The sequence below is a fragment of the Nycticebus coucang genome, chromosome 14 (genome assembly GCF_027406575.1).
Source record: "Nycticebus coucang isolate mNycCou1 chromosome 14, mNycCou1.pri, whole genome shotgun sequence".
Lineage (NCBI taxonomy): Eukaryota > Metazoa > Chordata > Mammalia > Primates > Lorisidae > Nycticebus > Nycticebus coucang.
The window spans coordinates 41,558,676-41,577,046 of record NC_069793.1 but is presented as its reverse complement, the minus strand read 5'-3'; the positions used below and the strand labels follow the sequence as shown (position 1 = coordinate 41,577,046).

The 18,371-nt window shown below is 35.7% G+C and overlaps 1 protein-coding gene across 14 annotated transcripts in view; it reads left to right on the top strand.

Moving 5' to 3' along the window:
• The window catches only part of GAS2 (growth arrest specific 2), a 140,652-nt gene that overhangs the window by 27,538 nt on the left and 94,743 nt on the right, over positions 1 to 18,371 (top strand). For all 14 annotated transcript variants that reach the window (XM_053560881.1, XM_053560882.1, XM_053560875.1 and 11 more), the window contains one exon: positions 18,224 to 18,365. In XM_053560881.1, coding sequence (XP_053416856.1) covers positions 18,224 to 18,365 — 142 coding nt within the window. The remainder of the gene's footprint in view (positions 1 to 18,223; positions 18,366 to 18,371) is intronic.

Sequence of the window (18,371 nt, the reverse complement as noted above, 5' to 3'; positions counted from 1 at the left end):
CCAAAACTTTCAGGAAAGTTGAAGTAGGGTTCCACCAGGCAGTTAATTAATAAAACTATTACATTGTTTTCCTGTGTTTTCTGATGGTTCTTTGAGTTACTAATTTCTTATGCTTTGTTATAGTCAGTAAATATTTAGTTGCATATCTAATTTTTATTCATATTTATGTATCTCTTTTATGAAGAGAGCCCCCCCAAAAAGCATAAGCTTAAGACCCCATGAAAAACAGCTTTTTCCATCCCCTAGCACAGGCTGCTGGTTTTCCACCCCCAGTTGTGTTCCAGGATCAGTCTCAACACTAATTCCAAATACTACATGTGTTTCTGAGTCCTAGTAGCTGAACTTTACTCTCCAGTACTAAATAAATAAAAACAAAATCTGGCTAACATAAGCAAAAATATAATTTATTGGAAAGATAAAGGGTTTCTCTTAGGAAAAAGAAATTTGAAGGAAATTAAACTCAGGCTTGGAGGGCCTAAGAATGAGACGATTTCCAAGGGTTATGTAGCGTAATTACATGGACAGTCATTTTAGTTTGTCACTGTCAGAATTAATAATTTCAAAAATTTTTTAAAGAGGGCAGCTGAACAGATGTGGTTAATTGTGTGGACTCAGCAGCCAGAACACCCAAACTTACATCATAACTTTATAGTTTACTGACTTTGGAAAGTTACTTCTCTGTGCCTTAGTTTTCTTTTTTGTAAACTGTAGATACCAATAATAACAGCACCTACCTTATTGTTGTGAGTACTAAGTAAGTTCATATATACAAGCACTGACTAGTACCTCATATGAGTGTTCATTAACATTTACCTGTTAACTTTATTACATCATTCTTCCCAAGATTAGAATGTCAGCAAGCTGGAGCTGATAAACAGCCAACCCATCTGACCAGGACACACTGTCATATCTTGATTGACGGTTGCTCAGACTAAATAATAAAATGAGAGAAAGATTGATTTCCTGAGCAAAATGAGTATGTTCTTATCTAACAAAAGGAACAAGGATCCTGGATGTGTAGGGATGTCTCTGATCATCTCTACTGTCTTTTGGTAGAACTGCACTCCGTCTTTACAGTTTCCCATCTGTACATTATCCCCCCACACACACGGTATTGTTATACTCAGTTGTTTCTCATTGTTTATCCCTTTGCTAGCCTCATTTTTTATTTTTTTTTTTAAAGAGACAGCATTTGGGCAGCGCCTGTGGCTCAGTGAGTAGGGCGCCAGCCCCATATGCCGAGGGCGGAGGGTTCAAACCCAGCCCCGGCCAAACTGCAACAAAAACATAGCCGGGCGTTGTGGCGGGTGCCTGCGGTCCCAGCTGCTCGGGAGGCTGAGGCAAGAGAATCGCTTAAGCCCATGAGTTGGAGGTTGCTGTGAGCCGTGTAAGGCCACGGCACTCTACCGAGGGCCATAAAGTGAGACTCTGTCTCTACAAAAAAAAAAAATAAATAAATAAATAAATAAAAAAAAAAAGAGAGACAGCATTTTACTCTGTCACCCAAACTGGAGTGCAGTAGAATGCACTTAGCTCACTGCTGCTTTGAACTCCTAGACTCAAGTAATCATCCCACTTCAGCTTTCCAAGTAGCTAGGACTATAGGCATGCACCACATGCTCAGTTAATTATTATTATTATTTATTTATTTTTTTTTGTTGTTTGTTTGTTTTGTAGAGACAGGCTTTCACTGTGCTACCCAGGCTGATCTCCAATTCTGGGCTTCAAGACATTCTCCCATCTCAGCCTCCCAAAATCTGAGATTACAGGCATTAGCCACTGTGCCCAGCTAAACTCTAAGATTCTTGAGGACATGGGATGTGCTTTATTTATCTGTGGCAGTGTCTGGCATATAGATGCACAGCGTATGTGTTTTTGGAAGAATGAATGAATTAATGAATATCCCAATACCAAGTATAGGTATTTACTTTTAGGTCCAGAATGCAGTTATCTAGCTGGGGTTTAGAGTTTTAGCAATCCTGGATTTTTAATCTTGAGGATTTTTACTCTCAATAAATTTGAAATTCCTCCCTCTGCTAGTTTTGTTTTGCTAAAGAGTCTTTGATGTTAAAGATCATGAGGAACAAAGCTGACTTTTAGTAATGCAGAAGACACCATTGGAGAATTTTAGGGTTGTACAGGGAGAGAACAAGTATCTGAGGACATTAAAAATACTGACAAAAGACTGACAAAGTAAAAGATAATTCATATTTAAACTAGTTAGTAAAAAGTGAATCCTAGAGGAAGTTGATCATTTAATTAATTCTAGATGTTATTATACAGTTACATGATGCAGATTATTTGAGTTCAGAGCATTACTGAAAGGTAATAAGGTTGATATAAATGAGCGCATTAATATCCAAGTGGTTCATTCAGTTTGAGGATTATTTTTCAAGGCCTATTCATACCATTTGCCAAAGGTCCAATAAAATTCGAATCAGACAAGTGATAACTAGTGGCCTTATAAATGCTCACCATTGAGAATTACAAAAGAGAATAATTGTAGGGCCTTTCATGCACTAGGCTCTTCAGAGATGCTTTTGGCCTGAAATAAAGTGTTGTTACAGTAATTAAGGGTTGTCTTTCAATTACCAAAGGACCCATAAAGATGAAATCATTGTTGTTATTTTACTTTTGCATCTTTTCCCCAATAACCGCCCCTTTTGCCCAGTAAAATAGTTGGTGAGTGAAATGGGAATTTAAGAGCCTTTGTTTCTTCTCAGCCCCTAATTAGCCATCTTACCAAGGCACTGTTAAACAACCATGGTAAGGCTGCAGTTACTGTAAAACTGCAGGAGAGCATACAATTACAGTACAATGCACGATAAAGACCACTATTAGTTTTCTGAAAATGTGTTATTTTATTAACCAATGGGTAAACTCCCATAGGAGATAAAAATCATGGAGTACAGCAATTTCATCATTTTATTCACCTTTAATAACAATAATAGTACAAAATTACAAGTATTTTGTGGTAATTGGTTCTACTTCTATATGTTAGTTTAAAATTTGACACAAATTTGTTGACATGTGTTGGTCCTGAGAAAGATAGGTGTGATTTAAAGATAGTGTGCTCTGAAGGAATTTCCTTTCTAATTGGGAGTAATATGATATATGTAGTAATAAAAAGCTTGTGAGATCAAGCTTACAAAATGGAAAAAATAAATTGGTTGCAAGTGGTGGCAAGTCTTAAATAAGAGAAAGACAATGTTTTATTATATAACTGAATTTAAAGTGGAAGTTAAAAGATAAAATAGTATACACTAAAAGTTGTCACACTTAAAATTTAGCATATCTCAGCTTCCTAAATCAAAAGGAATATTAACTGAAAGTAAAAAATATCTACTTCATAATACATACGTGCTTATATTGGCAGCACTGTACAAACAACTTGGTAAGGTTCCATAACTTTGTTATATCTGTGTCTGAATAGTCGTGTTCATGTATCTGAATAGTCATGTCCATGTCAATGAGTGGCAGTGTCTTGCTGACTGGTGTTCATTATCATTGCATGTTTATGTGTCCCACCGTGAGAATGTCAGAGCTTGAATTAGAGCAATGAAAAACCTTAGTAAATTTCTTGTTGAACTTGGCAAGAGTGGAAGTGAAATCAGGGACATGTTAGTCCAAGTTTATGGGAATTATGCCATGAAGAAAATGCCAGTGTATAAATGGATTAAATGTTTTTCTGGGGGGAGAGAGTCACTGATGAAGAAAGGTCAAGGTGGCTAATAATGAGCAGAACTGGTGAAAACATTGCAAAAAATTGTCAAATTGTATTTCAAAATCATCAGCTGACTATGAGAAGCACAGGAAAATCTTCACTGAAAACCTTGGCCAGGAACTCATGGAACTTGCATCATGACACTGCACTGGTTCACACAGCACTGTCTGTGAGGGAGTATTCAGCCAGTAAACAAATAACAGCCTTGGAACGCTCGCCCTACTCACCTGATCTAGAAAAATGACTTCTTACCTGAAGTAAGGGAAATATTGAAAGGAAAACTTTTTGATAACATTCAGGACGTCAAAGTTAATACAATGATGGCTCTGATGGACATTTCCAAAAGAGTTCCAAAATGGCTTTGAAGGGGGGACCGGGTACTGGCATCAGTGCATAGTTCTCAAGGGGAATAATTTGAAGGTGACTCTAGTGATATTCAGCAATCAAGTACATGGCAATTTTTCTCGGACGAGTTCAGAAACTTAATTGTCAAACCTCAGCTATATAGAGTGGACATAAAGTTCATTTGTAATTTACTATGTTAAGCTATTTTAAATTGCACACTAACTTTGTGTCTACCCTGTATATACAGCGTACATTGCAGGGCCCAAGGTACATATAGATGAGGTTATTACAATAATTTTTAAGTGAGTTTTAATTTGACCATTCTGACTGCTCATACGTTATTTTATTGTTTGCCCTTTTTTATTATCACAAGGTTAAAATATAAATTATTCTCGATTGATTTTCCTCAATGAATCATAGAAGAAATTCTCTCTCTCTCTTATTATGGAACTCTTCTGTGGATATCAAAAGAGGCTAGTGACTAAGAAGTTGGGCTGAGTTTCTTTGCAAAAATTATTTAAAATAGTTTGAGGTTTGCAAAAATTATTTGAAATAGTATGAGGTTTGTCAAAGTATCTATAAATGGAGGTAAACATTGTATAAAACTATATTTGGAGCTTTTACACACTTAAAATTATATGGACAAGAATGTTGGTCCCAGTCAAATGGAAAGTGACGATGTGGAAAACGTGGAATTAGCCTTTGTGAAAAGCATTCACATTTGAGATGCCTTTCTCTTTATGTGCTAAGAAGCAAATGGCAAAAGTAAGAATTATTTCAGAATTTCCCTTAAAGTATAAAAAGGTAAACCATAATCTACTATTGTCAAGTTTGTCTTCCTTCTTCCTGTTGTAGGCCAGTAGCTGCTAACCTTTTTATATAAGCAAGAACAAGTCATTATTTCTCCAAATCCTAAAATTCTCTTTATACTGGGGTGTGCTTCTGATAAGGTCATCATGCTGAGCTGTGAGGGAGGGTGTAACGAGCCCTCTTCCTTACTGTAATTCTGAGAATCCCTGAAGTCCACAGCAAAGAGAAGCGATGAGCAAAGACTGGGGGAGAGCATCTAATCGAGAAACTTGCCTAGATTTCAGAGGCAGTAAATTATGTGAATCTGCCCCTGAAAGACCCCTCCTCAAAATTATTTTTTTCCTTTCAAAAGCTTAAGCCATGAACTATTGTTTGGCACTGTAAATCATGACTGCAATCAAGGCATACAAGACATAAATATAAAGTATTTAAATTGAGATTCCAGAAAGTATAATAATAATAATAATAAATGAACAAATTGGCTCAGTGCCCAAGCACAGTGGTTACGGCACCAGCCACATACACCAAGGGTGGTGGGTTTGAACCCAGCCTGGGCCACCTAAACGACCGCAACAAGAAAATATCTGGGCATTATGGTGGGTGACTGTAGTCCCAGCTACTTGGGAGGCTGAGGCAAGAGAATCGGTCAAGCCCAAAAGAGTTTGAGGTTGCTGTGAGCTGTGATGCAACAGCATTCTACCGAGGGCAACATAGTGAGACTCTGTCTCAAAAACAAACAAAAAATGAACAAATTCTGGATTTAAAAAGGGAAGTTCATATGCACACACACGTGCGCACATTTTTCACCTGCAGGCATTTCCAGTACCAGTTGAATATTGTTCCTTGAACACAAAAGTAAACCTGACCAAATTTTTCCCCAGCGACATCATCTCTTGCACTTATGGGCTCACTTGCGGCATTTCAACTCATGCAGACACACCAGCAAGACTAGACTGTAACCCGAGTGTCCCTGAGGGACTGTTTTCATGATATTTGATAGCACTAGCTGTGGCCACTGCTTTCAAAGTACTGTGGATATAGACTACTATACTTTCTACTACTATTACTTTGACATATCAAGAAAAGTCACTCCGACCATATGGAAATGGAAAACTAATTATTTTAAAATGAGCTGTTACTAAATATGTTTGAGAAATCCAAATCATTTGAATAAATCAATAGTGAATATATAGGCTATTTCTTAAAGGAGAACATTCATAGGTCTTATAATAAAAGTCTTTCGGGAAACAAAAATTATGGAAAAATGTTACTTTTTCCTTTAAAATGTCTGCAGATTGCTAGGTCATTTAAAATGTGAAGTGCTCACCATCTCTCTGTGTGTGTGTGGTCCAAGGGTTGTGGTACTGGTCCATTCCAGAGTGACGGCATAATGTTTTTTAAATGAGGTCATTGAGGTTAGAGTATGTAGACCTCTTTCAACTGTATCTTAAGCTTTCAGGGACTGATCGTATGAATGGCTTCTGTTGTTTTACTTAGCAGCTGAAAGTGCATTACATACCATGCGTGAAGCCTTCTAGTATGTGTTTTGTTTATATTCCTTTGCTGGTCATATTTAATTTCACACAAGCATGGGTTGCTTGACTAATGGATGCTTACCAGCATTACCATGCTATATAAGAAATAAAAAAAGTAGGAATTTTTTTTTTTACATTTTGAAGCAAAAAAAAAAAAATCCAAACAGTTCAGTAAACAATTGTTAAAAAAGAATTAAACCTTTGAAGTGAAAAGGAAAAAAAGAACTGTAAAATAGTCGGTTTTGTACTAGAGGTTATAAAAGATGTGAGGCAAGTAAATCATAGACTTTCTTTTCAGATGAGAAATACTTAACTGTTTTTACACCATTTCTTTTGGTGGTGGGGTGAAACCTGTAGATCCCTTTTTATAATGGTGTTTTAAATACCTAAAATAAAACAAATAGGATTACAAATACTAGTCCTCTTCCATACTATTTAAAGAATAGAAAATAAAAGAAACCAATTTTATTGAAGTGCAGTTATTATAATACTAAAATAAACACTGAAACGCTACTTTTAAAAAAATTAATCTTGCCTTGGTTCTAATAAGCCCTGAAGTTTGAAAGTAAAGGAGAGATAGAGGTACCATCTGTAATGTGAAATAAAAAAGTGAGTGGAATTGCTGGCTCCAAGTCAGGGAGATGACTTGCTTCTCACTTTCCTCAGGTATCTGCTCAAACACCATCTTTTGGCTGATGCCTTCCATGAGTAACCTGTATAAAGTATCCTTCAATATTTAGTTATTGAGAAGTCTAATAAATAATAGATATTTATAGATATTCATAGATATTTATTAAGTGCTAACTGTTTACGAGATGCTGATACATAAAACAAGAGTAAAGCTTTACTGTCTCTTCTCAAAGAGCTTATAGTCCAATTAAGCAAATAAAATATTAACACATAAAAATACAGATACCAATGGTAAGTGCTAAATAAATCGTACATACCAATTATTTTCAACTTTTACTTCACCACAGCATACACTGATAACACCCAATCAATTATTCAAGAGATATGTATTGAACACCTAAAATATACAGGGCAAGGAACTGAATATGTTTCTTAACCTTGTGGATTGACAGGAAAGAATATTGTGAAGCTAATAATCCAAAATGAAGCAGACGGTGAGTTTCAACTGTCATGGGTAAATATGAGAGGTTCAAGTACAGGAGCAACTTTAAAAGGAGAACCTAAACTAGCCATGTGGAGATAATATCTTAAATTATTTTGAAGTGGAGTGGGAATTAAGCAGACAGATTAAGTTCCAAATACAGGAAGTAGCATGTGTGAAAGCCCCTAGACGTGGAGGTGCACGATGGCTCTGATAAACTGAAGGAAGTGAACATGCCTGGGTACTGGCAGGTGACACAGGAGTGTGAAGAGGTGAGATGACAGCGAATGTTGGATGTGGACATTTATCCTAACAACTACATTGTGCTGTTGAAGTATTTTAAACAGAAGTACAATAGTTTATGTAAAAATGAAGATAGTAGCAGTGTAGAGCATGGAATGGAAAGGCCAGGTGAAAATGAGGTGGAATTAGTGGCCCCAGCTAGGAAGCTGTTACCCAAATCAGGTGTGAGAAAATGGCCACTTCGTCTAGGCTGGTGGCAGTGGAATAGCAAAGAAGTAGATGATTTTGACATCTGTTGAGATCTGGCAGAGTTGGCAGGACTTGGCAGTAAATTGGATAGAATGGGCAAGGGAGATTGATCCACCGTTTCCTACATGAGGAAATGGGTGGATAGAGGTGCTGTATTTTGCAATTGGAAAAGCCAAGGAAGAGGAGGATTGGGAAAGATCATAGGTTTCTATGCACATATGCAATATACTCTTAACGGGAAGGGGGTACTCCAGACATAACCTCAAATTTTACTTGACATAGTCCTTAAAATTTACTTCAGTTGTAAACTATTAAGATTATACGTTTTTAAATCATACATGTCTCTGGACTTAACTCACAGCTGACCTAGACACACCATTCTATATTGACTTCTGATGATATTCACAGCTGACTCTATAAAACTTCAGGAAAAAAATCAGATTTTCTGAATGCTTGGGGAAGTTTGCATCATCTAGACCTGGTGCAAACAAGTGGGCAGAGAGAAATTTATGTCAAGTACAAGCAAATATGAGGGATAGTGAATAGTACAACATAGTTATGTGCAGAGAATATGGAGGGAACTTTTGATATGAGGACTGGTGAAGCTTACAATCCTCAGAGATGTAAGACTGAGGCATTTGAACCTTGTTTTGTAGGCATTGAGCTAAAGAATGAGGGTATTCAATCTAATAAGATCAATGTTATGGTAATGGTACAGATTGGGTTAGAGAAATTGAGGCTGGAGACAGGGGAAGCATTTTGTAAAGTGTCTGTATTGGTTTAGACCTGAGGTGTTTGAGGGTCTGGGTAAGGATGTCAGTACTGTGTTGAAAGGGGCAGGATGATTGAAGAGAAGTTTACTGGAAAATAATGAGAATTGATTTGGTTACTTACTGGACACAAAAGGAAGGGTTGAGGAAAGAATCAAAGCTACTATGATTTTAGGAGTCTGAGAAACTGCGGTGATAAAGGGACAAAATAAAAGCAAACTCTGGTTTGGGGTAAATAAGACTTGATCGATACCTCATATGGCCTAATATGTAGATTGGAGTGATGGATTTTTTTTTATTGTTTCAGGTTAATGATGGTTATTTTTGAGATTGTGTTTATGTGTTTTAGGGATCATAAAAGTCCTCAAGGGTTTCACTGCTGCCCAGAGTGAATTTTACTTCAATTTGTTTAAATTTCTTTTGCTTCAATTTTCTAACAAACACATATTTAAAATTTCACTATGTGCCAGGAAGTATTTCAAAAACTTCCCATCTAAACTCATAGAACCTTTGCAGCAACCCACACAGGGGTGCACAACCTTTCCTTTTTTTTTTTTTCTATTGCTGGAAATTGGAAGAAGAGTCATCTTGGGGAACACATTAAATACACAAACTCGAAGGAAAATTGATCAGCAAAAAAAGGGTCCATGCAATACTTTTCATGATATTTGACACCACAGCGAAGCAAAAAAAAAAAAAAAAAAAATTCTCACAAAAATCATCAGGCAGCCACTGGCCACAGGTTGGCCACCCCTGATTGTAGATACTATTATTGTGCCACTTCAAAGATGAAAATAATTTGCCCAAAATCAGAAAACTAGTACTTGAAAATCCAGGATTCAAACTCAGGCAGTCTAGTCCCAAATGTTGTGCATATAATCACACTGCTCTGCTGTCTCTATCCTCAAAGCACTGAGAAGTCATTGAAGATTTTTAAATAGATGTTCAATCGAATTTGCTTTTTGAAAACTGCACTTTGATTTGAGTGTGATCAGAGGTGAAAACACATCATGGTAATGAAAAAAGTTAGAAGATGGAGAAAAACAAACTAATGAAATCATCACACAAATGTAAAGCATTTTTCTTAATTTTTTATTTTTCCTATATATATCTGGATGAGCTTGTAATTACAGGGACAAAGATACAGCTAAAATTTGTCAATTTGGTTGATGTACTATAATTAATAATTTCTAATACTGCTGTGGTGGATCTGAGGGAATGGCAGATCTGCTATCCAAAACTCCTTTCTGTGAGAAATCTTTCATACTCCATTTTATTTTTCACTCTTCCAGTCTTGCTCCCCTGGCTGTGATATAGAGGTTTTCCAAATGGAGGAGGCAGAGGAATAAAAATTTTTACTTTTCCCTTCAATCTATCTTTGACAACAGTGACATAATTATTTTTCCAAAGAATACAATATGATTGAGTTGCTTCTTACGTTATGACGTTAAAATCTTTTGTTCACTCTTATAAATACTGAGATTATAAATTGGCAACCACAAGCCTCTGCCTATATATCCAGTTGTTCACAGTTGGGGTTTTTGGGTGGGTGCAGTGGCTCACACCTGTAATCCAACACTATGGGAGGCTGAGGCCATGGATTGCTTGAGCTTGGCAGTTCAAGACAAGCCTGAGCAAAAGCATGATCCCATCTCTACTAAAACCAGAAACAAAACAAAACTAGCTGTCCGTAGTGGCATACATCAATAGTCCCAGCTACTGAGGAGGTTGAGGCAAGAAGATTGTTCAAATTGAGAAGTTATTGTGAACTATGATGCCACAGCACTCTACCCAGGGTGACTGAGTGAGACTCTGTATTAAAAAAAAAAAAAGAAAATTGGGGTTTTCACATTAAATCATTTGGATTTCCTGATTTTTCTGAAAAGTGGGAAAAGTCAATAATATTGGGATTTTACTTCTTTATGGCAGCTAGGTGTTAGAACTAAATTTGGCTGCCCATGCCAGACATGACATGAGCTCTTCAATATTTTACAGTCACCCCATTCCGTGTAGTCCCTGGAGCTGCCACGCCAGTCTTTCATTTGATCTGCCTGGCCTCTTCTGAGCCTTTGAGTTTAACAATCCTGATTGTGATTACTATATTAGTAAACTGGTCAGACATAAGATGCTGTAGGGATCCTGCCCCAGTCCACTCTCCTAGTCTTAACTCCTTGGAGTTTGTAGCCATTCATAACATCCCTGCTTCCCAAACCTCTGACAGGTTCACTTTCTGAAATGCACTTCCCTCCATATTAGCCTGGTGAATTCTCTGAGAATCAATTCTGTAAGTGGCTGTTCCTTTGAAAGGCTTTCCCATACTGATGCCCAATCAACCCCTCTGCAGAGTTAAACAAAGACCCTTAAAGTTCCCAAAGAACTAAATTTAAACCACTACTTACACTTCTACTGTAATTCTTACCATATGATGTGATTTTTTTAAGTCTGGTCTGTTTTTTAACATGACACAGAGTCTCCAGAAAATACTCCTGACCTTTTTAGTCTTTCAGTCCCCAGTGCCTGGTGTTACAACTGGTGCAGAGTTGCAGTTTAATGATGATTGGTTACATCGGATCAGCTCACTTCTATTTAAAATTGTTAAGTAGCTGAATTTTAAAGTGTAGAACTCAACTTTTGGAAATTTAAAAAAGCTAATCACAGTCTACTCATATGTAAACCAGTAGTTGGGAGAAAAGAAGCTTTTCATAGGAGCATAACATTTTGATATTAATTCCCAACCATGTGGATGTATATATATATGTATATCATAAATACACACTCACAGACACATATATATTAGGTATAATGTATATAAAATGAAAGGAATGTATTTGTCAAACTTCCTATATTTCTCCTTTATGAAGAAGCATTTGGTGCTTCTTAAACTATACATGAGATATTAATTTTTTGTAGATTTTATGTTTTAGTTTTAGTAAAATATAGTTGGCAAAAATTATATATATATTTATGGTATATAACATGAAGTTTTGATATATATAAATATGAAATGATTCAATTGAGGTAATTAAAATATCCATCACTTTATGTATTTTTTGTGATGAGAACACTTAAAATCTCTCTTAGCAGTTTTCCTCACATGGTTGCTAACATTTTTTATTTTAATGGCCATCCTCATGATTCTAGAGGAAAAAAGATATGCCAAAATCATGCTGTGAGAAACCATTCTTAAATTTTTTTAGTTATGTGAATTTTTTATATTATAGCATGAAGATTATGCCACAATTTTGATATAAGACCTCTCCTCTCTCACGTGGAATTTATCTTGAAGAGGGAAGAAAGAGAGAGTGTCCATTTTGGATTCAAGCTTAGTACATTCAGTTGCTTCTGTATTAAATTATAGCTTATTGCTAGAGGTGCGAGGTCTTATTGGAGAGTCACTAGGAGCGGGTCAGGGTACCAGAAAGGTTTGTTCTCTCTTTAAAGACATTTTCGTAATTTTGATTTTAAAGATTATGTTTTCATTATTTCCAAGGTCATTTGGTAGTTATATTTAGATACCTTGATGCTGTGAATGTTCAATGTAATACTTTCATTGAAAGAGATTATTTTTCAATAAAATATATAGTTAGTAAAAGTAGCAAGGGAATACAAGTGGAAACATTAATTCCATCAGGGAAAGAGTGACTTTATTGCGTGCATATTTGAACAGTGCATTCTATGTACCCTTTGGAAAAGGAAAAATATTAGTTCCTGGCAAGTGCCCCATCTTTTATGTATCTCTTCTGTTTTATATCTGAAATGTCTATTTGATACAGTCAAGGGGAATAATGTCACTAAAACTTTTGAGAAGAATGAATTATTTTAAACCACTAGTATTAAATTTTCAGTTCACAGGACACAGAGAACTACAGATGTCATTTTCCCAGTCTTTTTTTTTATTGCTGGCTTGACTAGGTAAAAGGGAACACATCCTTCTTTATTTTAAAGAAACCTGACCAAAATTTGGGGAAATAAATCAAATGCTGAAATATATAATATAAAGATCAAGGCATTGGTGAACTATCGTAGAATAGCTGCAAGTGTATGGGCATGAGGGATAATGATTTGAATTCAACTAGGTCTGAGCTCAATTTCTTTATCTAAAATGATACTCTCGCCTACCTAGTTCACGGTGGTTTTTTGAGAAATAAATAAGACAATCTATATGAAAGTAACTTATGTTTTCTGAGAAATAAATAAGACACTCTATGTGAAAGTAGCATGCTGAGAGCATGTTAGGTTCTCAAAATATTAGTTCCGTCAATTGTTACCTCAGCAAAAGTTTCAGAAAACTGTAAGTCCTTACCTTAGACATGACGGCAGTGGAATACTAAATAAGATCCTCATTCTCCAGATATAGATTATTATAACATTGTAAATGGAATTAGTTGCTACTTTTGAAGCTATGGCATCCACAAAACCATAATTAGGACACATTTACTTTGGACACTGAAGCAGATAAGTAAAATCTTTGAGTGACCAACACACTTGAATGTCTTAGTAACAACCCTAGTGAGACTACTGGATTTGAGGGGAGTTGAGAGGCATGGAGAGGTTGGGAAGGAAGGTAGTCAGATGGTCAAATGTCAGACTCTATAAAACGCTAAATAATGGTTGTCTTTCCCATCTATGAATATGCTGTCTAAATAATGGTTACTGGCCATGTGTGGCGATATAAATTTAATTTGATAAACAAAATACGTTCTTCAAACACAACACAGTTCAAATGCTTAATAGCCACTTGGGACTCGTTTCCATATTGGTTAACATTGATACAGAAAGTTTCCATTATTATAGGAAGTTCTATTAGAAAACTCTTCTATGCAGTAAAAGCTGACGTTCAAGTAAAAGCTGAAGATAGGAAGAAGTAAATGGTCTGCCAGTCTTTTTTTTTAATTCTTGTACGCTTAATGGAGAGACGGCAATGTTGGCAACAGAGTAAGAGAAAAGGAAATCTTAGGTAGTTCGTTAGGTCTTTACTTGCTTTCATGACCTTTATTGAACACTTACTAATAAATTTCAATGATATTATTGAGTTTTCATTCCTATCCACATAGCCACTATGTGCTATGTGAGGTGTGCACTGTTTTTCGTGTTCGTTGTACACAAGAGGATCCTGAGATGCAGATTTTATATAAATTTCCCAAGATATCATAGCATGAAGGTGATATACCTGTGTCTGAACTCAGGCAGTTGGACTTTTGAGCCCCAGCTAGTGAGTAACCTGAGACACAGGGGATTGAATTCAAAGCCTTTAGAAGAAAAATTGAATTCATTTGTTGCATCCAGTCTTGGTTGTTGTGTGAAGACAATAAGGGACACACTTTCAGAATCCTTAACTCTCATAGGTTAATTAGTCAATCTGTAGGTATTTTAGGGACTATAAGTGCATATCTTGGGTTAACCCCACTGATAGATACAGGGGTAACCAGTAGAGTCAAGATATGAATTTAATATTCATTCTATGCACTGCTTGCACATGAACCCAATCATTTATTGGTAGTAATTTCTCATTTAACTATTGAATTCTACACCATGAAGGCTGATGTAAAAGACCAAGACTCTTGCTAGGGAGTGAGTAACCTTAAATTTCTATATCATTAGTTCAGCCTAATTGTCTTCTACTCATAATTTCATATTCAGTCACTTTAAAAACAACATTGAAGGTACTTCTTAATTTTTTGGTTATAGTTTTTGGCACTTAATGAGGGGAATTTATGTATACTTAAGCTGTAAGCATATGAATATTGAAGGCCCTGTAAAAATATCCCCTGTGGATGTCAAAACATGTTCCTTATGGATGTAAGAACACAAATACAGACTATTTGGTCCTGTTCTCGAGTTGATTGTGATCCAGTTTGAGGGAACAAGTCTTACCATTTTCCTTCATCCACCAATCAGTTTTTGAGGACACAGTACATATAATGGCATTTTCTGGTAAACCTTTCTTTATTAAAAGTAAAAGTATAATTTAAATGCTGTAGGAATTGAGAATTGAACAGTAAAGAAAAAACCAACAGGAGAAACCTATCGGGTGAGCTATGTGTGGAGGTTCTCTTTCGAATTTCCACTGAACAGAGATTAGTTATATGTGACGGAGGTTATAGACACTTTGTGTGAGGGTCCATGAATCATTTGGAATTATAGGTTGACTTTTAAAAAATCTATCAAGTAAAATGTTTTATCTGGATGGCAACTGGAAGCTTCCATTCACACTGTTTACTATTTCCCAGTCTTCAGCTTAATCTAACAGCTCCAAAGCAGAAACAAATACCTCATAAGTTGCCTACATCCCAAGTGGTTAGGTCATTGTTACTGGTGAATTCCTCTGCATTGGGAATCCCCAAGTCGTGAAGTATCAATAGCCAGCTTTCATTTTATTTATCTTGAAATAATTTTCATGTCTTTCAATTTGATTGCATTGAATTTTAAGTTAATATTTAGACTGTGGTATATGATGCATAAATGACTTTTTAAAGACTACAAGCTTGTGTGGTAAAAATATTGTTTTCAACCTGGGTGGCTATTCTTGTAAGTTTTTTAAGAGTGGGCTCGAATAATTTTTAATAGAGTTGCTACTTGTGAATGGATATTCTTTCAAAATGTGCCCCTTGGTAGATTATCAAATCCATCTCTTGCTTCTCCAGTGCCATGTGGATATTTTATTTCTTTTTGCCACACAGATTAGCCATCTGATGCCCTTTAGCACACTCTTAGCTGTGTCGAGTATTTTATGGTTCCTAGAGTATAGTTTCTGTGTGTAAACTCCATCAGTGGTTTGAAGTGGGTTCATAAGTCCTCTCCCGCCCAAAGGACATAGCTGGTAGGTTTAAAGTGGCTCAGTGTTTAGAGACCTATTTATGGTCTTTTCTTAAAGATGATTTTGGCTTTATTTACATCATAAAGTTTTATAGTCACCTATTAGAGATTTTTACTTTTAGAAAATCCTTTCTATAAAAGCTTTTGGTTGACATAATGTACCTATTTTTATTTTTTAATTCAAAAATATGGAGAAAATATAAAACTCACTGAAAATCCTACTATTTCTTTTGGAATTATATAAAATAAGAAGTGATACTCTATGCATCAATCCATCCCCTTTCTCAAAGGTAATTGCTGTCATTTTGATATATGTCCTTCTTGAGCTATTCCTAAATTTAGATTCCATAAATACATAAATATTTGTATGCATATCACAACATATTTATATTCAATTTAACTTTATGTATGACCATCTATATTAAATATGATGTGTATATTCACACTAATGTGTATGTGTATATACACATCATAAAGTGAAATCATGATACAAATAGTGTTTAAAATTTGTTTTGGCTAAGAGTATAGTATGAGCATATTTTTGGTTCCACATGTATATGTTTGTCTTATTCTTTACATATGATGGCATAGAGTTTCACTATTTATATAGGTTATTCCCCTTGTCCTCTGGGCATACTTTTATTTCTAATTTTCATATTCAGTGTTGTAACAAATATACTTGTGCATGTATTTTAAGCGCTAATGCAATTATATCTGTGTAAGAAACTTCTAGAAGTGAAATGCTAGATCTAAGGATATACACATTTTGATTTTAATAAATACTAACTAATGTTTATGAATATTTTACAAATAACACATATCATGCAATTTCTGATTGTTGTATAACCCATGTAGGAAAGCATTCTTTTTAAACCTGTTTTGATATCAGGATCAAATTAGTTAGGCGACACTGCTACATACGTAACCCTATATATGATTTACTTAAATAGTGCCAGTATTATATAGCAGTGTAAATATTTGGATATTTATGTAAAAACATTGATTATGTCTACTCTAAATCAAATTCAGTCTGCAACAAAGAGAAGGATTTTTGAAATTAGACAGGGCCAGCATTTCTTTTTTTTTGAGAAAGAGTCAAGCTATGTCACCTCAGCTAGAGTATAGTGGTTTCATCATAGCTCACAGCAACCTAAAACTCTTAGACTCATGGGATCCTCTTAGTAGCTGAGACTACAGGCACGCAGCAGCATGTCCAGTGAATTTTATTTTTTTATTTTTAGTAGAGGTGGCATCTTGCTTTTGCTCAGGATGTTCCCAAACCTCTGAGCTCAAGGGATCTTCCCACTGTGGCCTCTCAGAGTGCTAAGATTACAGGCATGAGCTTTGCACCTGGCTCTATTTTATTTTATTTTATTTTTATATCTATTCTTTTAAACGAGATCAGAAGTACACAACTTTTTGGTATATTTGCTAGTTCACAGTCAATAGAGGATATACCCTGTGTACATTTAGATCACAAAATGCTTCTCCCTTGATCCTTTTTGCTCTTTAAGGCAAAGTTCTTTGCAGTTAGGATCATCCAAATACATCCATAGTTGACCACTTCCCTACATTGACTCCCTCAAGTTGACCTAATTTTCATAAACCCGTCATGCCCTACACGTACGAAGACCTAGCTCTTTATGTTGACTAGTTTGTTACAGTCCCTTGGGTGGTCCACTTACAGAGGTTCTATTTGGCTTAGTCTTTCACATCACATGGAATCACATAGTTCCATGGAATGCCATGGAAATGCCAGGTTATAGTCTATTCAATAAATTTTTTAAATTTACAGTGCCTAGTATGGTGCTATGGGAGATTTCCTGGCTGTAATTTTATGAGATGTGGTTTATAGGAATGTCTCTTCAGGTTCACACCCTTCCTTATCTTAACCACTTTATCCCAAAAGAGAAATACTCAATGTGCAGAATATCTTTCCAGGTCAAATAGCAGAGTTCAGACCAGAATTATGTTTTATTCTATAGTATAACTATGCCCTATGGTTTAAAGGAAAGTATTCTGGAAGAAAGACTACTGAATGTTATGGTTAAAAGATTTGTACATTCATCCTCTCTTGGTATTGGTAATTGAGGCTTGTGATGTCAAATGCTTATTTCTTTTGACTTATGTTTGTGTACTTTTTATGATGTGTGTATACGTGTAAGAATGCAGGTGTCGGTGTTACACATATATCACATCCTACATTTGTGTTTCTCTCATTTCTCTTTCACAAGTAAGAAATAAATTTAGAAATGCTGTATGATAAATACTGATAGAATGCTTAGGTGATAATAAAGGCCAAAATAATAATAATAATAATAGTAATAATAATAATAATTATAGAAGAGAGAAAGAAGAGGCCACCTGAGACAGGAAAGCGACTTACATATATTTACTAGTTTACCCAGAAGTCAGGGACCTGTGCCGGCAGGTACAAATTGTGTCCTAATGCCTGGTAAGTTCTATGGTATTGCATTTCTTGTCTTTAGTTTGTCACAAACTTACCTATTGACAGGAAGTTATTCCAAAGCATTTTATTGTAAATATACATGTGTTTTTAATGTGTGACTGTGAAGACGTGGTCAAATATTCCACCAGAGTGAATTTCTTTATTTTTTAGACTCTACCACTGAAGAAGATTCCATGCAAAGCCAGTGCACCCTCGGGCTCCTTTTTCGCTCGAGACAATACAGCAAATTTCTTATCCTGGTGCCGAGATTTAGGGGTGGATGAAACATGTCTATTTGAATCAGAAGGTTTGGGTATGT